We start from the raw sequence: 27,588 nt of genomic DNA, 5'->3' as shown, positions 1-27,588 counted from the left end.
TTGGTAATAGTACATACAAGTTCTCATACTGATTGAGTTCAGCAGACATCTGGTCAGCCAGGGAGCAATATGTCATATGGAAAAGTTCAATCATCAGTATTTTGTATGAAGTCACACAATCATTGTTCCTTTCCAACTATAGTGTCAACAATGTCATTCAATATTTCTTTTGCAATCATCTCTTCTGATGACACCAGTGATGTTCTCAGAAAAGTTTTCACTGTAAGTTTGTTAATGCTTAATGTAGAACTCAGTACTGTAATCAGGTTGTTTGATTTGTATTTTCAGTGTGTTACCCATGGTATAAATAAGATTTATAAACTGATATTTTTGTAAAGTGAATCAAACATGTACATGTATTTACATATCTTAATTTAGTTTCTTTAATATATTCTGTGTGCGATAGAACAGCATCTTGTTACTGGGTGTGAAAAACCAAGCAAACAAACATTGCACTGAAATTTGGTAAAAAAATATATCTCGAAGAAGGAAAGTGAAAAAAAAAGTTTCCAGCATATGCCCTGTAGAAAAAATAATTCATGGTGAAGTAGGTGGGAAAAAAAATAATGGCTCTCCACCAATCTTCCAAGCCCCTCCCCTAGGATATCAAATGGTCCACCCCTAATCGTATATCTTTGTGTCATTCGTGACGTATATCGTCAAGATGCAATACAGGCGCGAAAATCGAAATTTAATATTTCGAAAAAGCATCGGTGAATTTTTTTCTTCTCGCCGAGGAAGTAAGTTTGGACATAGACAGTGTAGAAATGGTTTGGACCGTGATCTATTGTTTTCATATGGCTGGGTATCCCCAAATAGAGATTTTGACCCCAAAATCTACATTTGAAAAGAAAAGGTCATGACTCACAACAAAGTGCGAAAAATTATTCGAATGATGACGCGTAGATCCAGTGGCGTGAATGGCTGGAGTACGTTCTGAATACTGATTTATAAAGAACTTAAAGTGGCACTCCCACTTGGTAACATTTTTAAAGCACATTTTTTTAATGCCAACGGTCGATATTTGACGTGGCGACTGCGCGCGGATCACGAGATATCGATAAAAACATGTCCTCAAAAAAGTAAAAGTTTGAATTCCGGTGGCCCACCTAAATTCAGCTTCCGAACATCGAACGTTCGGCACTGGGGCCATTGTCAACAAAGCTATGGAGTACGAGTCTACGCTAACGCTGCTGTACGCCACAGTACCACTCGCATCGATGATCGGTCATGCCCCCTGGGGGAAAGCCTATAGTCTTACTGACTCTGAGAAAAAACGGAAAACAAAGTTTGATTCCACCAGAATTCGCATAGGTGACTAGCACAGTTACGTGCGGCTGATACATAGCGGCCGCCGAGTGGTATGCATAGACGCATACCACGCGCGCGGCGTACTGTGTGGCAGACGACAAAATGTAGTCATCGGAGGCACAGGCGCTTGGCACATTGCTGGGATAATAATCGTATTTAATACGTAGGATGTCTATATACGACTTGATTATTCAATAAAAGAATCACCGTACGTGATATTCGTGTAGGTCTATAGCTTACATGTTGACTGGCATTGTACCTACGGCTGCCTGGCTCGGGCCCGGCGAACGCACTGCATAATCATCAATGTGTAGAATGTCTACATGACTTGATTATTTATTAAAGAATAACGGTACGTGATATTACTGTACATGTCGGCTAGCTTAACCGGGCGGCTGTAGAGCTCTACAGGGCTTGGGCCCGTTGTCCACTGCTGCACAGACAGGAACTCTGTGCAGCAGTGGACAACGGGCCCAAGCCGGGCCCAACAGCCCTGTAGAGCTCTAGCCGCCCGGTTAAGCTAGCCGACATGTACAGTAATATCACGTACCGTTATTCTTTAATAAATAATCAAGTCGTGTAGACATTCTACACATTGATGATTATGCAGTGCGTTCGCCGGGCCCGAGCCAGGCAGCCATAGGTACAATGCCAGTCAACATGTAGGCCTATAGACCTACACTAACATCACGTACGGTGATTCTTTTATTGAATAATCAAGTCGTATATAGACATCCTACGTATTAAATACGATTACCAGTCAACATGTAGGCCTATAGACCTACACTAACATCACGTACGGTGATTCTTTTATTGAATAATCAAGTCGTATATAGACATCCTACGTATTAAATACGATTATTATCCAAGCAATGTGCCAAGCGCCTGTGATCGGAGGCGGCTGATATTTGACACGTAAAAACTGATGTTTATGTGGTATTGGTTAAAAATATAGTAAAACTGATTTAGAATAATAAAAACGACAAAAACTAATGAGATGTTTTACAAAACTTACCTGAGGTAATGGCATAATGCTGTATATAAAATCTTTGCAGTGGGAAGTAAATTAATTGCGTCGTTCGAACTTATTGTAGACTCCCTAGAATATCGTCAATCAGCACAACAACAAACCTTCGGGGGATTTCGGGTCAAAATCAGAATGTTCGGGATGTGAAAAATACGCTCGGAAAATGACATGTTTTTATTGATATCTCGCGATCCGCGCGCAGTCGCCACGTCAAATATCGACCGTTGGCATTAAAAAAATGTGTTTTAAAAATGTTACCAAGTGGGAGTGGCCTCTTTAAGGGACTGGTCAGTTTCTTCGGCCTGGGGGGGGGGGCGGTGGATTCATAGGGGGGTCACCCTGTTTTTGACTTTGCCCAATAGGGGGGGGGGGTTCAGTGTGTTTTTGAATTTCGACACAGGCTCATCATTGCCTAAAATGCATCATGTCAACCACGAATTTCATCATTCGGTTGCATTTTTCGGCGTGCCCTTTGGGCGCGTAACTTTAATAATCAGACATATTTTTCAGCACGCCCAACTTTAACATATCAGGCATACATATATCAGAGATATCTGTATATTCAATATTTTTCAGCGTGCTCTTCGAGCGCATTACTTTAATATATCAGACATTTTTCAGCACGCCCTTCCTGTGCATGACTTTAATATACAAGACATATATATCAGAGATATCAGGATGTTTCATATTTTTCTCCTCGCCCTTCGGGCGCCATACTTTAATAAATCAGAGATATATGCCAGAGATATCTTGATGTTTGCTAAGTGAAAGTGTACCGTTATGAAATCTGCATTTCACATGAAAAGCATGACAAATTCCTGATACTTTTCTGTTCTCTCTATGAGAATTCAGTATGAGAAAGCAACATGCACAAATATTTCACAATATATTTGATACAAGGCTTATTTTAGAGATAGAAAAATGGCAAGATATCTTTCGTTCTTATTGATGCAACTATTTTCATTTGTGTCTTAGGTTTTCTGTAGAATGTAAGATGCTTTTTATGACAAAATAACAGTTAAAAAGGCAGTTTTTGTCATTATTAGCTGTGCTTTTATGGTTTCAATGTTACAAGAAAAGGTCATCTCAGACACTGCACACATCAGATTTGGCTAAAATGCCTCTCCATGGCTCCTCAGGAGATTTAATTGGATGGCTGGCAAGTCTTAACACCCATCAAAATTTTTGATTTACTGCTTTTTCCTCTTTGATATTAATGATTGACATCCATTTCTGTACAACAGTTCAGGACATCTGGTTAAGCATAGAAAGTGTGAAATACATTCACAGCTCATTCAAAATGTACTGTATTCAAACTTTAAGATTGACACTTTGAAATTCCTATCTTCCAACTGACATGTCAACAATTTCATTAAAACACAGAATGACTGTTAAAATATAAATGTATGCAAAATATATATATATATATATATATATATATATATTATATATATATATATATATATATATAATATATATATATATATATATATATATATATATTAATTTATATGTCCACCTTTGTTTTACAGTTGTGGCGTGGGGCGGGGGGTCACCCTGTTTTCGAAATTTGGAATAGGGGGTCACCCTGTTTTCCAAATTTGGAATAGGGGGGTCAGCCACTTTTTGACGTCGGCAAAAATAATCCACCGCCCACCCCCTCCCCCAGGCCGAAGAAACTGACCAGTCCCTAACAACGACGACCAGGAAATGTCTCCTAGCTTGATTACTGTCAAATGTCCCTAATGACAAATATAGCATACGGCAGTTTCACCTTTATTGGTTTTCATATAAGTAGATATCTGTTCGGCAGATTTCATTTTCGAATGCTGCGTAGTGTAGTACGCTTACGGTACACTGCACTACAGTACACTCGATGACTGGCAAAGCCCGATTGGTGCACAGTTGCGAGGGGAGTGATACGTACCGGCCCCTTATTCTATGCATAGTACGCGGCGGCCGGTACGTATCACTCCACTCGCAACTGTGGATTGGTGAACGTTCGCGTCTGACGTAAACACGAAATTGGTCGCGCTTCGCTCTATGGGCAATCACATACACGGTCCCTCAGACAGGAGACACCACAAACATTTTTGTGATCAGTTTATTGATTTCCATTTTCACAGATCCACAGGTCCGTGGAGTTGCCGTGTAGAAGGGCCTCTTCTCTCTATGCATGTACACCGTCAACTCCAAACACCTGTGCACAGATCACGGTTCGAGCGCTTGTGGATTACAGTAAACTGAGGGATGCTTTTGAAAGAAACAACGCGTAGCTAAAGGGCTCTCTTTCACGCATGCCCAGATGTTGAAAAACAATGGCGGCGTCCATGAAATAGTTTTGTAGAGAGTAGCAAGTCAAACATAGTCATTCAAAAGTTATCCTAACATGGCAGTTGACGGACGTTCCACCGTTCTGTTGCCAACAGAAGCAGAAGCCTATGCTCAAACATTACAATCGTACAAGATTAAGGATATCGGGAATCCAAGGTAAATATCTTTGCAGAGGGATTGTATTTCCAGCGCATTGGTAACCATAGTTATCATAAACTACGGTGTCTCAGCAAACTCTCGCGTGGTGATGTAGCACACAGTACTATGAGGTCTACTGCAATGTCTCGATCAGGTTACCTACAACGCTGTTTGACATGTATACTAAACTATTTTGACAATATTTTTGTTTCGGAAACCAAATTTAGGGCTCGAAATTAGCGGTAGTCCCGCGTCCACAAACTACTTTTCCCTTGGCTGCCAAAGTCTATGAAATGATAGCCCACATGGACTAGCAAGGTCTGGGATATGAAATTCAGTCAGTACTTGGCGTTCCATGTCCGGTATTTCACTTTTTGACGAGCTAAATGCATTGAAACCCAGCTGGACAAAGTATAAAGGCCAGACTACGCCTTTGTTTTGCAAATTAGAAAGACGACCTTGTGATGGAACTTCGCAACAAAGTTTCAATATCTCAACTGATGTACTTGAATGACAGGCACAGAAAATGGTGGCCAATGGAAACGTATTTTCATTGCATTTTGATCAAGATGTATCAATCACAAACTCCTCTGTACTACAGAAAGCCCGTGGTCTGGTTTTAGCCCTGCTGAGAAGGTGGTGGTCATTGCCATGACGAATATCAAAATTGGCATGCAACTCTGAGAATGAAACGGGTTGTCAATACAATGATAGGTCACCAAACTTTTGAGTGTCACTGTCGTCAATTATACCAGTTTCCTTTGGGTAATAAAGGTGTACAAGTATTCACATCAAATGACTAACAAATTCACTTATTGGCCATAATCTTGAAAAATACCTTTTTCTTCTCTGGTTAATGAAAAATCAAACCATAAACTAAAATATGCATGGGCTACCAGCCATTGTCACTGGGCTACCAACTTCAGAAAATGGTAGCCAAGCGGACTACCATGGAAAAAAGTTTATTTCCAGCCCTGAAATTTCAGTTTTCCCAAATGCCACCGGTCACCATGGTACCTGAACTTTGGAAAGCCACGATTTATATAAATTGCATATTCTGTACAGTACAGCATGGAGCTAGAAACCTTTCTAGCTCCATGAGTACAGCATTCCACAGTGTGCAGGGGGACTCACTGCGATGGTACTTATCCATTTTCGTTTTCTTTTTGAGTCGTAAATGTTCAACAAGGAGGAAAGCGAAGTACACAACAATATTAACCTAGTATATCATGGACATGAAAAGTTAGTCCATGTTAGTATGGAAATTGAGCCCGTTTAACACATATTCTATATATATAAACAAAAATTACTTCAAATACAATGTAATTGTATCTGTTACCAAAGTTTCATGCATCCTGCAGTCATCAGACAGAACAATCAGAATTATTTATAATGCTCTGCTTTTTATCATGGAGCATTGTAATTTCTCACTAGGACATCTGTATACTGATATATATATATATATATATATATATATATATATATATATATATATATATATATATATATATATATATACCATACACACACAAACACACACACACACTCACACACACACACACACACACACAGAACTAACTTCTGCAAGATGTCCACGTACCCAGTGTTAAGGAGACTGTAAAGCCAGTAGTGTCATTTACAAGACTGAAGTCATAATAGGTGCATGGAGGTAAAAAAAGTCTTTTTATTTAGGCCAAAAAAAAAAATTGATTTGTTTCTGGTCAGCGCGCGCATCACTTCAAAGTGTGCGCGTCAACTCTTTTTTTTCCTGTTTTTCATTTGCCCCTATGGAAAAAAGGGGAAAATGTATCAAATTCCAGACAAAATAAAAAAAAAATTGAAAAAAAAAATCGCGTCACCGCATCATTTTTGCCACATGTCAATGACCAGAAACAAACCTATTATTTTTTTTGGCCTTACCTCTATGATAGGAGTTGATACAGGCAAACGAGGAATAAATAGTCTAAGAAATACGATATTGATGTCATAATTATAAAATATCATAAAATATTAATATTCTCAATAAAACTATTTTGGCATTGCACCAGTGTTGAGCTCCTTTTTCAGCTCAGCAATACTCGATAAAATCACTGAACGTGTATGCATTATACGTGACATTGTAGTCTACGGCACATCCTATATAGTGTAAGTATATGAAAAGGGAAGGCAGCCAGACTCCACTGCCAGTCTTCACCAAATGTCTGCGAAAACCTTCTGTTTGTCCCACTATCACAAACTTATTTGCTGTATTTCCACCGCAGAACTGACAATTGATGACATAGCCGGCAATTTTGCCTTGTTTGACCACTCCTGAATGTCATTCCGTTGAGCTATCACCCTTGAAATGTAGTGCTCAGTCTTAAAATTCAGTTTCTTTATGGCATGGCACCTTTTTATGGGAACATCCAGGAAAGTCAGTAAAAGTTCCAATTTTTCCTCTCTCATTGGCTTATCAGCATAAATTGTGTAAGCTGACGCCATCACAGTTGTCGATCACTTTGTGCTCAATAAATAACCTCTGATTGCAATAGTTCAGCTGGCAATCTTACATACATGTATTAGGACAACAGAAACGTAAATATTTCTGTCTGCCATGTTCTTGTTGTATATGTTCAGACTAAGCTAAACTGAATGCCTGCCAATTTAGCCAGAGATAGATGTGAACAAGATTTCTAATTACACAGCTAATCACATACAAACGCTTTTCTTTTGTCATTTTCCTGCTCCGTTAGCTTGTTCTGAACATACACAATGCATACATAGGGAGAACAGAAATATTTACATCTCATCTGTAAGGTCACACCAGTTGAGTTGGTGGACAATAAGTGCTAATTGGTTGACCACTATGATAATGTTAGCTACAATTTATGCCAACGGCAGTGGAAAATTTTGAACTTTTACTTACTTTCCTGGATGTTATCATGAACAGGTGCCATGCCCTAGAGAAACTGAATTTTAGAACTTTTGCACTACACATAGCCCTACAAGGCAACATTCAAGAAGGGTCAAACAGGGTGGATTTGATGGCCATGTTATCAACTATCAGTCCTTAGTTAGAGATATAGCCAATAAGTTCATGATAGACAGTAAAACAAGGTTTTCACAGATATAGAGTCTGGTCGTGAAAGCTAGCTGCCTTCCCTGTTTATCTACTGTACAGGACCGACCATAGACTATGATGCAAGTTTAATTCAATTCATATGCGTTGTAATTTTATCAAGTACTGCTGAGCAGAAAAGGAGCTCAACCTATTAAGCCAAAACAGTTTTCTTGATAATGTTAATATTTCATAATATTTCATAATTATGCAGTATTGCAGCGAGGAGGCACCCTTGCGACAATGTCCCCAGAACAGAACCCATTGTACCGTATTCTTGCGGACTGCGGGTCACTTTTGGCGCACTCATGGGTCGATTGTGTTCAATGGATGTAGTCTGCAAGTAATGTTACTAGCGATGACCTTTGTTTTGCATGATTATTTTGAGGCTTATATTTGCGTACTTTCGAAGCTCTGATTAAAGTAACTAAAACGCTGCACTTGGTTGTAGCCCCACTGAGCTCTGATTGGAGGCAGATACAGTATACTGCTACAATTGCCTGAAATTAAAGCATAGCAATGCGGTTCAGGTAGCTTGAATTTTGTTTTGTGAAACTAATTCATAAAATTTTATTGACAACTGATGCATGTTGTCCCCAAAATATGTGAAATGTCCCCAAAAGTAAATGGTAGTGGGACACAGTGACCCCTGGTTTAAAATCCTGGCTGCAACACTGATCATGACATAAATATTATTTACTCCTACTTGTAGTTGGCCTGTGGATTAACCTGTGGCTGAGGAGAAAGTCTACATAGGCCTCATTTGGAACACTTTGCAGAAATACTTTGCTAATCACACGCAATTGTTTGTAATGTTCAAAAAGTGTGAGAATAGTACTGAATTGTCTCAGCTTGGTCTTCTGAGAACAAGGACTAGGACTTTGATGTATCATGGTCAAATATTGCTAGAGCCTCAAGTTACTCCTACATAATAATGTAATCTTTTTCTGTCAATAAAGCTACATATAATCAAATGATTTTTCTAATAACAACACCACCTGGGACTGTAGTGTGATGGTATGTCCCAGCTTTATAAAAGAAAAAATGAGAGACTCAAGCTAGATACATGTATTTATGTATGAGATTTATCATTTAAAATGGCCTTCGTGCCTTTATTAAGTTACATTTTGGTGTACAATTCACCAAGCTTCTTAATGTTATATTTGTGGAAAAGTTAATTGAGATTAAAAAAAGTTAAAATTGCATTATTATGCATTATATTGCTAATGCTGAGTCCAATGACATTTATCTACAGTTGGATGAGGCAGCATGAATACTTGGAAAAATTCAACATGCAAGCCTTGCTCAATGCATCAAATGAAGAGGATGAATTCGTCAAAGATTTCCTGATATCAGCAGAAAAGGTTTGACTGCATTCAATCATTTTTCAAAACAAGTATTCCTTACATTACCTTATCACTGTTGCGATGTCATAGGGAATAGACAATAGCACACTGTTGTGATGTCATAGGGAATAGACAATAGCACACTGTTGTGATGTCATAGGGAATAGACAATAGCACACTGTTGTGATGTCATAGGGAATAGACAATAGCTCACTGTTGTGATGTCATAGGGAATAGACAATAGCACACTGTTGTGATGTCATAGGGAATAGACAATAGCTCACTGTTGTGATGTCATAGGGAATAGACAATAGCACACTGTTGTGATGTCTTAGGGAACAGACAATTGCTCACTGTTGTGATGTGATAGGGAATAGACAATAGCACACTGTTGTGATGTCATAGGGAATAGACAATAGCACACTGTTGTGATGTGATAGGGAATAGACAATAGCACACTGTTGTGATGTCATAGGGAATAGACAATAGCACACTGTTGTGATGTCATAGGGAATAGACAATAGCACACTGTTGTGATGTCATAGGGAATAGACAATAGCTCACTGTTGTGATGTCATAGGGAATAGACAATAGCACACTGTTGTGATGTCATAGGGAATAGACAATAGCACACTGTTGTGATGTCAGGGAATAGACAATAGCACACTGTTGTAATGTGATAGGGAATAGACAATAGCACACTGTTGTGATGTGATAGGGAATAGACAATAGCACACTGTTGTGATGTCATAGGGAATAGACAATAGCACTTGTGATGTGATAGGGAATAGACAATAGCACACTGTTGTGATGTCATAGGGAATAGACAATAGCACAATGTTGTGATGTCATAGGGAATAGACAATAGCACACTGTTGTGAATAGACAATAGCAAGGACATGTAGTCATGAACGATAACAATGCCAGATAAAACTTTCTTACAGAAGCTGTAACTTTTGATGAATCTTCAATTATTTTTGTTCTGATTGTAAAATACTTTTTCGTGTTTTTCTCTGAAAATCATACTGGCATACTTGAGGTCTTCAACTTGTCAACATAGTCTGTTATACATGTACGGTATTAGGTCCAATCTTATTGTTGACAATTGAATTCGAGTGTCCAGAGCTGAATCCATGTGTCAATAATAACATTGCATGTATGTAGTACATGTTGGCATGGCTAACACCCACTTTGTGTTTCAACTGTGCATACTTTCGATAGATGACAGAAACACTGAACTTATTTTGTAAAACAAAAATAATGAAAATATAGTCAAAAGGTACAGTCATTGACCCTTATAATAAACATTAAAAATTATTACCTTCGCAGCGTTACTTATTTCAATATCAATGTTGGTCCATTTTTCTATGTTAATGACATTTCTATGATTTCAAATCAGATTCCAGTTTTGATTCATGAACTGCTTGCCATAGAGGTGTGGAAACAGAAGGTCTTCAGCATCATAATGAAGATGGATTTTGAACCCAAGACAACATTCCCATTGTACATGGCCCTGTACCACGAAGCAACTTTGATCAATCTTGTCGAGACCATATTCTTCTACAGGGTAAGAGCAGCTCTCTGAGTTATTGATTGGTGGTTGGGAACATAAACTGAACTAACAAATTTAAATCTTTGTTAACTGTTCACTTAACTCAATATTATAGCTGTAATTGTGACTGTGATACTGCCAACTGCGTTTCACAAGGAAGAAGTATTTTCAGGTCTATTTGTTGACAAGTGTAGTTTTATGACACTTCCTGAATATTTCTCAGAATACATCAGAGTGCAATTCATATTACAAGCAGTCACCTTTGCCTTATCACTGCCAATTCCGCAGAGTATGAGAAACAGTGATGAAATGTAGTGTCACTGTCAGCCCATCCTGAAATGACAAGGCCAACCTTATGCCGTTGATTTTGGGTTTGCGAGAGGATATTAAGCTATTTCTGTTTCTCTTCACATTGTACATGTAGGAAAGCTGTGAAGCAGCTGAAGACAGTGTCTTGGATTTAGTAGATTACTGTTATAGAAAAATCACAGCTCTTGTCGCAAAGTAAGAATGAATTTAACATTTTGATATCTGTCTTTTTTTAATTTGCTTTGAATTCAAATACATATTTACTTTTTCTGTATATGTGTGTATCATAAAATTCTGAGTGACAATCATTTTCAAGTCATATATTATAGCTGTATATCTTTTGGATTTTAGCAGCTCTTGTATATTCTTGAAAAGCGGCAATCCATTTTCCAATGATACATCAAAAATGAGGTGAATGCAACTGAATAATGGGCAATATTTCAACTTTTTCTGAAGGAATATAATCACCGGAAACTGTAGAAAATTATTATGTGCAAGCAACATATGTTCACAATGAAATTTGCACTCTACACAATATTTTCACATTTCGTACATTTACAAGCCACACATCACTGTATGAAGACACAGTTTCATGATTTCCAGATGGACAACAGCTACTAACGTCACTACCTGAACTTACTTTCCATAAAATCTAATTTTAAAGCGGTACATGTACACTGTCATTCCTGATAACCTGCTCATGGTTGGATCTTGCTTCTTGCCATTGAAAACCTTTCATGATTATTGGTTTGCAGTTTTGAGTGCAGCAGAAATATCATCCAGTTTATATGAAGTGGTTTTCATTATTTCAAAATGTAATTACTTATAACTGCCTGTACACAGTGCTGCAAAAGACTGGTGTGTAGAACTTGTTAAACTATTGAGGGCGCTTTACTAGGCCAGCTCTGTTGGTCTTCTGCATTCATGTATGTTTAACTCTTTTTGATTTCTTACCAGGCAAGAAGCTGGTGAAGTTGATGAACTTGTGAAAAAAGCTGCTTCAAGAGTCGTTGAAACTGGAGGAAACTTGCAGGTATTGGGATTTCAGTTTATGATATGTTTTTAAAAAAAATTATGATTTTGAAAGTGATCTTTTTAAATTGTGTTCCATTTGTTAAAGAGTGGATAGGGCCCCCTGTGAGGGATTAATTGGAAAATTGCATTACGTGAGCAGACACTGTCAAGGTTATGTAGGAAGTACAATATTGTTGCTGTGATTCAAAGTAGAGAACTGAGAAAAACATCGAGAAACCCTTTGTTTGAAAAATTTGTATGTGAATAAGATTGATGAAATTTAATAGTATTTGATATTGCAGGAATCGGTATTTTACTTCGACTTCAAAGTAGCAGTTGATGTAAAAATTGATTTTGCAGGAATATTTTGTAAGTTCAGAAACATAAAAGACATCTTACCTTTTAGAAGTAAAGAAAATGAAATTGCCAAATATTATCATTCTATATAGTCCTAATTGAAAGAGGCTGCTGTTCAATCTCTTAGCATGAGTGGGATTTTAAATCATTCATAGCATACTCAACTGATAACTGAAAGTACAGTATGGCATTTGGTGTTGTTACTTCTACTCCCCAAACTGTCTCAACAATGCTACTCTGTGCCGTACAGGAGCTTGGACAGCAAGAGAAGGCGATCAGTTTTGATGTTGGGGTCAAAGCAGTAGCTGTTCTCCGCTACGTCACAGACCATCTATCAAGGTAAAAGTATTGCTTTTGATCCAAAGATGGAATTAGGTAGTAAAGGGAAAGCAACTCCACTCATTGTTCATAATTGGGTTGTTTGTGTTTTATGTATGATATTGTGTATAATATAAGTGTATATCCTGTTTGGCTGTTTTATGTAAATTGTTGTTTAGCCATGGCTGGGGACTGTGTCATCAACGATGACTTGTTCTAAGATATTGTTCCTTACTCCTTTACATTACATGATAATCAGCATATAGATAACACAGCAAATCTGCACTTCTTTGCGAGAGTGGTATCTCTCACTTTTCTCTCTTTTCTTTCACTGACTTCTTCCTCTTTTGTGACCATAAATATCAACTCTGCTTCACAGCCTTCCATTAAGTGTAGCAACCAGACTTCTGAACACTCACGATGTACCAGTGTTATTAGTTCAGCTTGTTGAGAGCCCTCCATGGACTTGCATGAATGAAGGTAAAAATCAGCATTGTTTTTCTTTTAAAGTGAGGATAAAACTCAGCATTACTTTTCATTTTAAAATGAAGATAAAAATCAGCATTGCTTTTCATCTTAAATGATCTACTGTTTTACCCATTGGGAGCAATACAGTTATCAAGACCTAAGTCATTGCAATACTTGATCTATGGTTCGACTTCTTTACTGGTCAGACTTCGTGGAGCATTTTGCAGTCATATGACAGGAAGTAGCATAGCTTTCTGGGTACTGTCTATGTTATGACTTGCCTGGTTTGCTAACAATGACAGCAGTGTATGTCCATAACTTGTAAATATAATATATGATAGTAGCTGTGTTTCTGAACCAGAACTTTTTATTTTTCCTGAAAATCAAAGTCACTTATAATTATTAGTTAATATTTCATCCATTACATATCATGTTTGGCTATAATAATCTTGAAAATGGTGTACAAATAGAAATTTTACTCTCTGTGAAAAAATTGGTTATTCTGACACAATAATTGTGCTGAGTTGTATACTATCTATTTATTCTGATGAAAATTCTTGTCTTTGAAGGTAAACTTATGAAAAACATAGATGGCAAGTGGCAAGAGGTGCCAATGGCAGAGAGGCTCAAATTAACCAAGCTAGAGGGTCAAGTTTGGATTGCCATCTTTAACTTACTTATGGGTTCAGAATGCCAGCAGAAATATGAATTTAATCAATTCAACAAGGATCAAGTCTTGAAGGTAAGGTATCTGGTCATTACCCAGTTCATACCAGCAATGTTGAATGTATTAAATATTCATGGTTCATTTTATGAGATTTGTCGAAGGAGTATCACGTGTATTTCTTGTTTCATGTCTTCCGGGAAGCATGTTGTCATTTGTAATATCTCATGGTAGATCTGTATAATGCTTGATGCTTTCAATTGTGTCAATTGTGTGACAGACGTGGTTCTCTTCATGGGCTGTGGTTTTAGCACTATTGTCAAGCTGCCTGCAGAGATAATATAATATGAATAATATAATGGCTTGCTAGGTGGTGGTACCAGTAATTGTCACACGTGTTACTTTTTCAAACAAGTAGCGCTAGGGGTATCACCCACTCTCAGCCAATAATTCAGTGCACTGCAACAAACACAACAAAAGCAATTATTGTTAAAATCCCAACTGATATCACAACATAGGATGTTTGCCCTCTGCTAAGTATATGCACAGTTGAATGTGCTATTTTGTCTGAGGAACATTTTTTCAAAGTTTAGCGGCAGCAGAGGCTCTGTTGTTGTTCTGTTAGGAATTATATTTTTTAGATAGTAGTTTGTAACATTTATTATTTTCATGGCATGCATTCTTGATGAGATTGCTTGTGCTTTTCTGTCAACATTCAGAATTCAAAATTCTTTAGCATACCAGTATATCAGGGGACAGCAATTGGTTGAATCTGAGAAATGGTCACCAGAGGTGATTTTGAATATAAATTTACAATTGTAAAGGATTGTAAGGTATTTTATAAGGTTATTTAGACAAACTATGTGGATAGAGTGAAAGCTGTTTGTAATTGACTACTGTCCCACTATAATTTGAAAGTTCCTCTCCCACCAACTAGTTTTCACTATTTTCCATTCCGCACAAGAAAAACTAGTAAGCTCACTCTTCCTTGAAAAAAGCCTCTCATTGTTTTGATCCTCAGCGGAGTTTAGCCCTTTTCAATCGTCAAACCAAAACACGAACCAAGTTTGACCCTGCCAACATGCATGACATTTTTTCCCATGTCATCCAAGAGCAAAAGAATAAATTTTCCAATAGGCTGACAATTGAACATTTGCTACTTTCCCTCTCTTCACTTGCTGCTGGTGGAAAGAAATACCAACTCATATGCTCATCAAGAAACAGCTTGTAAATGCCTCTTTTTGTGAACAGTCTTTGTTCCAGGTTCACTTTAAACATTCAATAAATAAATTTGACAGTGCACCTCTGCATGACAGGAAATGTTAAGATTGGTAGGATCTCATGTATGCATTGTACAGTTCTGAGGAGTAAACTTATCATTGTTATCTAACTGCCCATCAGAACTACTGCTGCATTCAAGCATTCCTATTCTGCTGTTTCCTCGTCGGTACTTGGTAATTGTGAGCTCAAAAGACAACTAAGATAATCATTGTTTTTTGCTAGAGATCCAGGTTGAGAGACAAACCTGTTTGGCCTTATTTAGTGTTGCCATATGTTATTTGAGTTCATAGATATGGCTAAAATCAGTCCAACCACAGTGTAGATGCAACAACTCGGAGGAGACATGGACTTGAAGTAAAGGGCCTGGTTGCCTTACCATTCCTTTTTATTGATACCATGTGGAGATAGAGTATTAGTTGATTTAATATTTTGAGTTCTAATTGTTTCCGTATCTGAGTTTTCTGTGAGATTTTGCAGATGGCGCTAAATTTGAAATCACTAATACTGTGATCGTGGTAATTGAAATGTTCTGCCACTACTGTGTTCTCCAGATACGTATGCTGTAGATATGTTCATAAATTCTGTGTCGCAGTTCACTTTGTGTTTTTCTGATATACAGCTGATCACACTTTTGGCAGACCTCCTGTGTGTGGTTGAAACTTTGACAAAATAAAGTTTTTAACTGTAGACAAAGGGACTTGCTCTTTTCTTCAAACTCTATGTTATTAATTAATTTTCACCTGAATGTAATTCTGAATGCACAAATATTTCTTTCAAGTTCTTCATGCATTCCAAGTGTTCTGAGATCACAAAAAGTGCCGCAGTATTATATGTAGCTCCATGACACATCTCCTGCCTTTCTTTGTTTGCAGCTGCGAGGTCACATGACTGAAGTCCTGTTGGACCAGATCCCAATGTTAGTTGAACTTCAGAGATACCTTGAGCACCTATCAATGATGGAACCTCCATCAGCGAGACAAAACCTTGTCCTTGAGCAGGTAGGCCCTGAATATCAACCGGAAAGAGGCAAACAATATCGATGTTCATTATCAGATTTTGTAATTTGTGTGGTGTTGCAGGTGAAAGGCTGTTCCATGTACAGTCTCTTGTTTCAGACATTGAAAATGGCCAACTATGCCAGATCTTTTACTGGAGCGATAATATACCCACTTCTGACCCATAATGAATGAAGGCAAACTTAGCACAACATAATGTACAAGGCAAAGCTGAGTACATATGGAGTGTAATGTTTGCTTGAGTCTATATGGGCCAGGGGGGGGGGGGCTACATTATTGCTGTTATTTTACAGTTTTGGCAATGCCATTTAATTTGACGATGTAGAAAACATCTGGGGCCACCATGCTGGATAATCAGATACATTATCAGTAATAATCTGTGGAGATGACATTCACTGGTATTGACAGAGGTATTATATAATTTAATTCAAAGCTACGACCAACAAGGCATTGTCAACAATATTCTTCACAGCTGCCGACAGCAGTCAGTCTCTTTGGTCTAATCAGTGTCAGTGATATGAAGCATTATTTATTGACAATGAAATATCAATACCGACCAGCGTAATTGAAAAGATCATAGTACAACAGTTGTTGTGTTTGCCCCTGAATGACATGTGTTGATATCATCTTATGAATAATCTTAGGTTCCTGAAATCTACGACAATTTGGTGAAGGAAAATGAAGGCAAGTGGGCCGCCATTGCCAAGCATCAAGTCAAAAAATACTTTGATCCCCCGAAGGCAGCACTTAAAGAGCAGGCAAAACGGTATGAATCAAGATTTTCCAGAAACTCGTACTTCAAAAGATATATAGTTAATCAATAAATTGATGCCATTTTCATCTACAAGTTTACATTCTGTGTGGTAAGGTAGTAAAATATCCCAAGTAAACATTGCAGACATGTTATTTGACTTGCCGAATTATAGTGCACAAAATTTTGCTCCAGTAGCTTTTTCTCCTAATAGTACATGTGAGTTTGTTTTTGCATGGTCTAGTCTTGTTGTCTCTCAAATTTACAGAGTTATCAAATACATTAAAGCAAAATGTTGGACTACATGTATTTGTACTGTCTATGTCGATGGGCCTCACCAGTAATGTTGATACCTTTCTTTGTATCTATTTAAGATAATGACTGCCAGTGCTTTTGAAATGACAGTAAATCAGAATTGCAAAGTAACTGTACCAGTGCTGAAATAGGCTGCTCAGCTAGCATAGAATGGTGATGCTGAAACACATAGCATTAAAATGAGAGAGGAAAATCAGCATTTCTATGAGAACCAATAAAATGGCAAAATACGTGGCGATAATTGAAAGTGTAGCATACATGTTTTGAAATTTGCTCATACAGATGCATTGTTAGAACATTCAGCTTGTCACTATACCAGCATTGTCACTTTTTGTCGTCTGCTTTACTTCTGCAGCAGTGACTGAGAGCGCATGCTTAAAGGCATGGTTCAGGCGTCAGATTGTCTTGCCAAGAAATTTACTTACTAAATTAAAATGTAATTACTACATTACAATGTCAATGGAAAACAAAAGGCTCTGACATTTTCATAATCCTTTACAGACTCTAACAGACAAACTCAATCCCTGGGATCGAGTCCCCTACCTTTAAGTATCCGCCTATTAAAACACTCTGTTCCAGTATGCTAAATTTCCTTTCAATGGCGGTTGCTAAATTTCAAAAGTTGCTTTCCTCACTTTGGGTACTGAAATTGTGGAGAAGCCAACTTAACCCTTTCACCACCATGGTTTGTCCCAAATCCATTGTTTTCTATGGTAAAGTTGGACCTGTATACAGGGAACTGGGGGTGAAAGGGTTAAACAGCCAGACGTGTAGAGTATTTGCTGATATGATATTATAATTCCCTCTGCAGGCTGGTATGACTCAATTTGACTAATTTTGCATAATATACTGCAGCACTTGCCTAATGGCTTGTGTTACATGCCACTCATTGTACCTAAATCTCTTGTATAGCTGCCTGCAATTGAGGTTATTGCTTAAACATGACATCTGAAATGTATTTTGTCTGATTTTCACTTTCAGATTTGCAGATACTTATAACTTTGATCTGCTGGAGGGTCTGATCAATGAGCCCCCTAAGTGTGGCGTTTGTGGCCAGCCAGCAACAAAGCGGTGTTCACGGTGTCAGAATGAATGGTACTGCAGGAGGTAATCCATCGTTTACTTCAAGGCTTCAGTGATTAGAAAACTTACTTTTTAGGTTACTGTGCAGAAAAGATGATGCTGGACTTATTTGACCACAATTTGACAAAAGTAGCTCTGTCTTAATGTGTACTCTCAAGACTCACAAATACAAGTGTTATGACTTTATTTCACATTCCAAAGTTGCTACTACCTCAAAACATGATTGTTACACATTTATGTTCACTTCATAACACAGAGATGTCTGGAGTGTTCATCATATAAACTCTTCTTCCAAAGTCAAATGATTACAACGCATATAGCAGTCATCAAATATGGTGGCATCTTCCCTCATTTGTTGTGACATGTAAAAGTGTACACTGTTGAAGGGTTTCCTAAGAAAGAAACCAGAATGTTATTAAAGAAATTGGTATTGTAGTCTATTGATGCACAAGATTTCAATCTCTCTCTCTCTCTCTCTCTCTCTCTCTCTCTCTCTCTCTCTCTCCTCTCCTCTCTCTCTCTCTCTCTCTCTCTCTCTCTCTCTCTCTCTCTCTCTCTCTCTCTCATTCTTCTTCTTCTTCAACTCTACAGGGAATGTCAAGTGAAGCACTGGCCTAAACACAAAGCAGCTTGCAAACTGATGACAGATGCACTGGACAAAATCAAGCTACAAGAGGGAGGAGATCAAACCAAGCAAAGCAGCAGCTGACCACTGCAAATGATAGAATTGTCATCCAGTTTTAGTCTTAACAGACAAGTATCCAGCTGTATCTATAAGATATTCAGTGCCATTCAATGTACTGTACCCTTGGAGTAATGAGCATTTGTTTGACCTTTGACCTTTCGTGAAAGATATTCATACCAGTGCTTTGAAGTATTTGTCAGCTTCATCAAGGGTCCATTGTCAATCCACTGAATCCCTTAAAGGTATACAGTCACCTGTAATCTAAATATACCCATATATGGTCAAAGGGGCGTTCCTTGGTATTCAAAATTCCCATGTTAGGCGCTGTTTTTAAAAAGCGGCCACCCACTTAAAATCTGTAATTGGTTAGATTTTCTCTTTCCATGGTAACTGTGGCAAAATTGGAACAGGTGACAGTATACCTTTAATGAGCTTTACTTTGGATGAATGATAACAAAATTAATCAATGATTCTGATTTCCTTTCTGTACAAGAAAATCATTTCCTCCCCTGTCTGATGCACATGTGAATCTTGAAAAACTGTAGCTTTTTTGTTCCATTGCAGCATTAGCAAGGCAAGAATACGGTAAAATTTTAATAGTAGCCTTAAGTTTACAGGGCTTACAGGCAAGTCTTTCCACTTTGATGCCTTGTATGCATGTTTTTTTACACACACTAAAGGTATTATATCATTAACAGGAAGGAACCTAATGACTGGATTGTTTGTAATAGTGTGCCTGACTTTAATTTGGATGTGTGTGAGTCAATAGCCATCTGGTCGTAAAGACATTAATTTGCACCCCAGACTGGTGATAGTAATCTGATTCAAGGCTTACATGTCAGATATATTACGGTGTCGGTTTTCTGTTGTTTATCCTGTACAAACAATCCAGTCATTAGGTTCCTTCCTGTTAATGATATGAAAACGTTTAGTGTGTGTAAAAAAACATGCATACCAGGCATCGAAGTGGCAAGGCTTGCCTGTAAGCGCTGTAAGTTATGTGTTAAAGATGTCTCATAAGCAGTTTTAAATGTGTATAAGCTTTGTCAATACAACACAACTTCAGAATCAAAATGCCTTATTTATTTTGTGACTCCATGATTACACCCAACTTAAGGCATCACATTTTAGTCTGAGTAAAACATCTTCATCTCAATCTGGCAGTCGACATCACTGCTATTCAGTTCTGTAGAACATTTGTAAGCTGATGTTGTATATATTGGGATAACATGTATCTGCAATGCTTTCAAGGCAATGCTATTTTTAAACATCAGGTCTGTTTTTTTTATTTTGAAATATTGATACAATACAGTTTCTGATAAAATGCAGTTTGCTGCAAGTGATTCAAAAATACTACTGGTACTAGTTAATGTGAATCTCTTATTCCAAAAGTTGACCTTAATATGATGCTGATATATCAGAATGATTGGTTTTGCTTCTCTTTTTTAGGTCTCTGTGATCAATGTTGCCTACTTACTTTCATAAGTCTCACTGGAAAACCAAATTAACTTGCAGCGAACAAAACTTGGTACATTTTTTATATACCACATGATTTCATAATACAACTGCTTCGTCTACTGGCAGTTAACATTGATTAAACCATCACGTTTACAGCCTGCAGGAAAATAAGGCAATTTTAACAAGCAGTGGGAAAGATACTTAAGTTTTCAGAAAATATAACTCTCCACAAAAGAAGTATACAAGAGAGTATTCGTTTTAAACATTTATTCACAGATTATTTAATTGATTATTATCCATATTTCCGTCCTTGTAATGATCTTTTGAAATTTCCTTCATGGATTTGTATATTTGTAATGAGATACAATAAAATATTTCTTGGAAATTATAGATATTCTTTAGACTTGACAGAATTCCCTTTCATTTCACAATTTTTGTAAGACTTTTATGGTTCTGTGAACGTGCGAGTGTTGTTATGAAAGTCACTGACAATAACTTTTCTACTGTATTGTTTTTATTTTTACTTTCAATTGGCTTTTCCTCTCACTAGCCCCTTTATGAATATTAACCCTTTGAGTGCCAAAGTCCGTATTTATTGTCTTTATAAAATATACTCCTGTCAATTTATTCCCAATTTTTGATAAAAAAAACTGTAGCCAATGAAATGTGATGTCCATTGGGTACAAAATTATCAAAAAAATTATTGAAAAATTCGTGAAAATTGGTAAAATGTTGCACTAAAATTTTGGATGGAAAAAAAATTACAGCACTCAATGGGTTAATAGTGTAACCCCAGGCATATAAGATTGTACACTACATGGTTTATCTGTTTATAAAGGTTAATTGCGACAAAATCTATAAGCATTCTCCATTGAGTTAGAATTGTGCTGCAGTCTTGATGTCTGATTTCAGATCAACCTCGTCATGTCAACTTCAATGCTAAATGTGCATTTGCAACACTACCAGTCAAGTGCAGCCAACTTCATTCCAGCTCCCAACAAAGACATTGACTCCAGTTATATACTCTGGCAATGCCAAGTATCCTAGAAGCTTCTAGCTTATTGGTTGGTTGAATATCATTGATACCAATGACTTATTTCAAAACAGCCAATGGAAGCCTTTGTTTTAGGCTCCTTTAGTTGCTGTGATCATCTACCAGTGTAACGTGACGCTAACTCAAATACCAGAGGTTAAACGAAGGGTATCGTTGGAACTGAACAGTGCGACTTTCTTGTTTACAAACAGTGTATTTCATGCATTATATCTAGATGCATCACGTCAACATAGCTGCAACATTTAAATTTTACGATATTCATCGTTAAAAACATGTTTTAACATTCATCAATCGCCAACTTGCACTAGATACAGTGTTTACATCGGTCGTAGGGATACCTAGCAACCTTTGAGCAGAGTTCCGACGACACCCTCCCTTTAAGATGCAATCTAATGGTATGAATATTCCACGAATTCCTTCTAGGAATTTGATCATTTGTGTTTATAGCACCCAACCACTGATTTTCAATTCAGGCTGTCCTACAATAGTGCACTGGAAAAAAACATAAAAATGCTATTGAAGTTCCACAGGTCAATAAGAAACCTCTTCTACCATATATTGATATATGCTAATTTGTGGTGACCAATTAGCTTTAAATGGTTCACTAACATACTTCTATTTATTCTCCTTGAGTATGTACATTACAGCTTGCTTGGTATGGATCTTCTGAATTACCACAAACTGAATGTCATTGCTAACACAGCAATATTGCAGATATCATCTCCAGCAACTCAAAAGAAAAAAAACGTGATATTACGAAGTATCCCTGTGACTCGTCTATTCTACTTTTGAAAATCTGCTGAACACTTTAAGCATCTCAAGATTACAAGTTTTAAATTATGAAACATCTTTTGTTGAAACTTTCAGCGTGCATGTTTATTTATTTACTACAGGGAACAAAATCACTACCTTTGACAGTATTTACGTTATATCTATTCAGTGTGAGTATCTGTTCATCACTTTGTTCTGCTCACTGAAACACGGTAAATTGCCATGCGTCAGATCTCTACTCCATCCCTGCTTGAAGTTACAACAATGAATGCTTCGATGACATAAGTTATGGTACAGACCATGTTTTCGTAGGCAAAACGACATAAATAACTTCTCACATTAGAAAAAAAATAACCAAGGTGATTTGAAAAAGATGGTAACACAAAGATCAACAAATCTGATAACTCAGTATCACAGAGCTTCAGCACATCGTTAATATGCAAATATGAAAAATGCACAACCATAACTAAATGAGAGACAGACGTCGATAACTGAGTAATATAAATGAAAAATCCACCATTACTGAACGACCTTGCCATCATTTTAAAAAGTGACTGAAAAGCTCTATGTATATCAACATTCCATGCCACGTAATTCTCGTCCTGAATCATTCTTTCGTGCTTTCCTTGGCGTTCTTACGTCACCGTCAACTCAGAATCAGAAATGTCGGTAATGCTATCAATAATCATTCCTTGAATACAAGGGCAGAATATTTCAGGATCACACCATTCGATCTTTTGGAGATATGTATTTGCTTTCGCCTTCTAAGGGTAGAAATAATTTTTCGGAACAAGTAGGGCACATACCTCTTCAAGAATTTATATATCATATTTTGGCTTCCAGTAATGTGAGTATCTTTGCAAACAGCAGCAAGGAATGGCATTTTTTCCAATTGTTTTTAACTCAGATGATCTGATAATCCATAACTGAGCGTTCATCTGTTGACGGTTATATACCATAATGACGTTTTGACTCTTGTTGCTATCATAACAGAAAATGATAGTGTATAACTTCAAAATTAGAAATATATCTCTCGTTGAACTATCCTTAGTTAATTCTTTGCTTATCGCTTTAACTTTACAGGAAAACTACTTGACATGCTCATACCACCGGGCTCATATTATCGTGAACAAAGTATTTTGCCACTTTGACGGCACTGGCAAGGCGGTATTTTAAAGGAAAGTACGTTTTTCTGATGTCAGAATAAATCGTGTGTACATCGCACAGGAGCAAGCTAGTTTGTGAAAAGGAACTCCATCGATCTGACTGCCCAAACAGATAGCAGTTGTCAAGAACATCGTAAAAAAAGTCTTCCACGAAACAACTGTTAGGATCAGGACATACACCGATAGGTGAAAATAAATTCTCCGTCCGTCGATTCATTAATTACCATTCAAATGCACCTAGCCTAGTTTTCTCAGTATAATATTGAGAAGAACCCATGAATACATCGAAATCCACCTTTTCCTGTTGGTGATAGTGTGAAAAAATACCCTTTTCTCTCCAATTCTGTGAGCCAGTCGTTTATGGAGTCACGGAGCCGCAATCGGAATCACTTCGCCACGCAACTCGGAACAGCACTGCATGTAATGCCATTACAACCATATCGGCTGTCTTTAGCAGCATTATCGTGACCCGTTCACTGTCGGACGAATCCTTAGAGTCGTAAAGTCGTGTCCTAAACTTTGCACAGTTTATCGAAAGATAGATAAAGCACTTAATTTGCGCAGTAGCAGTATTTATGTACAGTTTTGTTGTGTATGCACCAAAAGTTCATCGTTGAAAGCGACCAGTGTAGGCAAGTCAACGACAGCACAGACTCTTAAGCAAGTTTTTTCTCGGATACCAACGTAGTATGGAAAGCAATCTCGGTAGCACTTTCTGGCACGTAGACGTCAGCAACATGGTCCATGGACTTGTCATCCATCCGAGTGTCAATGTACCGTAATACCAGTAGGCCCAGCAATGCACACGCCGTCATGCCAGTTATTATGCTAAAACAGATCATTTTTCCGAAGAGAATCGTGTACTGATTTCAACCAAAACCTGTCAATGTAACGCAGACGTTAAATGAATCTCACGATATGACATCGTCAAGATATATGTAACCAAGGAAACTGGATAAAAAACGTACCTGTACGTCTTCCAGGCTTCCGCCGCGAAAGTGATCATCTGCAAGAATGACGCTATCTGTTGACTACTTCTACTGCGGGCGCAAAGACTAGAGTCGATTGCTATAGTCTGGTCACGTGTTAGTCTATTTGATTCGGCATGCCATAAACTGGGAGACAGCTGGATCTGTCGAAAGCTGATGGTACCAGCGACACGGCAAATGATCGTCATTGTGGAAATGCATTCGATTCCATCCGATCAGGGTTGCACAGTGTTGTGAATAACTTAAAAAAACGAACAGAAAGACATCAGTCGTCATTTCTGTTGTTGAGTAATTTTTTTAAAGTTTGGCATTACTATTGTTCATTGTGCTTGTCAGAGATGCCCGCCCCTTAAATTCAAAGTATAATTCCTTTTAAGTTGTTCTATTTCGGCATTAAAATGATCACATCTAAATTATGACAGTCTCTTATCGATTTGAGTATTGCAATGGTTTATTTTTCTATACAAATGTTTGAATTTGCTGATTGTTTCTCTGGTTTCTTATTTCGTCCTTGTGTATGAATATTATGTCGTAAAAGTGTATTTTGTTGTAAACGAGCTGTACCTGGTGAGGAGGAATATATCAAAGTGACGTAAAACCTTTATGAAAGCAACTTCTAGTCATTGTCATGTGTTCTCTGTTGATTCGTCATGCTACCCAAAGTAAAAATTTGAAAAGAAAATTCATCTGCTGAACCGTTTTACAAGATTGATAACATATAAATCTAATGAACTGTTGAATTGATCTAATCTAATCCTTCAACATATGGGTTGACACTGTTCGACCGCATAATCCGATGGGGTCTGACCCGGCCCTCTGAATTTACAGGCTGACGCATCAGCTCATCACCGTCATTTTTTATGGTCTAAGGTCCGAGGAATTGAGGAGGGGGATCCACTTAAAAAATCAAAGGCCACAAGGGACCACTCAAAATTCTAAGGATTGAAGGAGAAGGGCGCTACTCAAGAATTTTTCATGTGCGATTGTGCTGAACAAAAGCTTGGTGGTGAAATAACCTTCATTGCAATTGATTCACAACATGTCTTGTGGGTTAGCAAGGATTTACGGCAAGTTGATTGACTTCGTGTTTATGTTTGGGGACCAGCAGAGCATATACAACATAATGAGATATTGTCACATCTGTCTCTAGCTAAAATATACAAAATATATTTATTAGGATAGAGACAGACTTACGGTCTTTGACTTTGAGGGGCGGGAAGAGTAGTATGCCCGACGCCTCCTTTGGAAAAGAAAATGAGCGAAATTGAGCAGGACATAAGTCGACGACCTATGTCCATAGTAAAGGGATTATCGTGCCATTGGTGAGACTGAAGTGCCCCCGGTATAGTTGAGCTCAGAACAGTTCAGATATTCTATCAAAACGCACAAGTTTGTTGAGTTTTAATCCTCTAAAATTCAAACCCGTCTCAGTGCTGATTCAAATACACTGCGATTACCGCCATCTATTTTATAAATACTTAGCCAATTTTAATGGAATAATTTACCCAAGGCATTGAGGACCATCAATTCAACGTTTGCATTTAAGGTAGTATGCACCTCGAAAGTGAAAGACTTAAAATTTTGCTCAAACTTTCCTCAGTGAAACTTTCAATCATTCTCTTACAAAAGCAAGAATAAAAATTAGGGGTGACCGTGCAAACTTTGGTACTAGAGAGATAAATAACTTGCGATTTCTCGACATTTGAAATCCAAAATGGCCGCCATCCCAGAGTTAATTCTATGGGAAAAAATAATATTTTCTATTTTTGAAAAACTAAGACCATGAAAACTTTTCTTTCGCCGAGAGCTTCAGGATGAGCCCCCACAAATGGTAGGTCAGAAGAAAATTGATAAAACTTGAAGGCCCGAATTTATGTTCCCGAGGTGCGTTCTACCTTAACTAGGCAATAAAGAGATCATATTGAAACAAATTTCATAGTTCGTTTGATCTTCAAAACACTTTTACATGGAAAATCCACTGCTTTTATAGTTAATGTAGACCTACATAAGCAAGTTTTTAATTTTTTTTAATGTTGCTTTTTTACTGTAAAATGTTGTATATTTTACGTCAGCTTTTTCTTTTGCTCGTTGTGTAGTGTGTTGTGGGGGACTGACTTTGTATAGATGATTTGCACCTTTTTTGGTCACCCGATCCTATGTAGACCCTTTTTTACAGTTTACGGTGGATAAATCTTAGTAAATGAATAAAAAATAGAATATTAATCAAATCTTAAAAGCGATTGCATGGCAATTATTCAAAGGTTTAAATGAGACTGTTACTAGGAATTGCTTTCTTGTAGAAAGGTGACCGTGAAATAAAATAAATAAGTAAATAAACTATGTTCCTACAACATGTATGCATCTATGGCCCAGTCAAATTCTATCAGACTATATTCAAGTTGTAATTGTGGGTATCCAAAATAACGGTAGGTCCGAATGTTGAAAAGGGAGTATTGATGGCCTATTTATCAGCTATTTCGTACAGCAAGGCAAAATGTACACCATGCACATGTGGTTATTCAATATATTATGAAAAACCATCAAAATTTCAATGGATCTAAATCATAATAAGGTTAATAATTTTAGCATTACTGTTTCTCAACGGAATTCAACGGGAATCTCAAGAATGATAACATCAACAGCCATGCATTAATCTTCAGTTGTAATGCTCTGAATGAAAATTCACAAAATCGTGGCAGGTATTACTGACAGCAGACAATTAACAACCAGAGCGTGATTTTGTGATCGACAAATGAAGCTAAGAGAACTCCCATCGTAAGTTAGAAATCACTAACTTCAGTTCTACATTAGGATACTTTGAAAATATATGAAAAATTAATGACCCACAGTCGTTCGTCGGACGATGTGCTGTGATATCTAAAAAGTATTATCTAAAACTTAGGATATATTAAATTTGTATCGATAACACTTAATATTAAATAGATTTCTGTTTTGATTTCTGTTTTGATTTAAATAGATTGGGGGGGTGGGGGATGATGAATGTACATATATATCGATAAGCTATCGTGCGTCCAGTCTGAGCATGCTCACAATGTACACATAACAGTTGGACTATGACTCGTT

At 37.4% G+C, this 27,588-nt stretch overlaps 1 protein-coding gene across 1 annotated transcript; it reads left to right on the top strand.

Moving 5' to 3' along the window:
• The first annotated feature begins 4,631 nt into the window (after positions 1-4,631).
• Positions 4,632-20,914, top strand: LOC139135830 (zinc finger MYND domain-containing protein 10-like). The gene is made up of 12 exons (XM_070703567.1): positions 4,632-4,828; positions 9,163-9,271; positions 10,653-10,820; positions 11,230-11,309; positions 12,072-12,147; positions 12,736-12,824; positions 13,183-13,283; positions 13,841-14,013; positions 16,089-16,214; positions 16,877-16,998; positions 18,280-18,405; positions 18,973-20,914. Exons 1-12 carry the CDS (start codon positions 4,728-4,730, stop codon positions 19,088-19,090), a joined length of 1,389 nt encoding a protein of 462 aa, XP_070559668.1. The 5' UTR covers positions 4,632-4,727; the 3' UTR covers positions 19,091-20,914.
• Positions 20,915-27,588: the final 6,674 nt, after the last annotated feature.

This window comes from Ptychodera flava, chromosome 6 (assembly GCF_041260155.1).
Source record: "Ptychodera flava strain L36383 chromosome 6, AS_Pfla_20210202, whole genome shotgun sequence".
NCBI classification, from domain to species: domain Eukaryota; kingdom Metazoa; phylum Hemichordata; class Enteropneusta; family Ptychoderidae; genus Ptychodera; species Ptychodera flava.
Note: the sequence above shows the minus strand (reverse complement) of the source record. Positions and strands in the feature narration are given on the sequence as shown.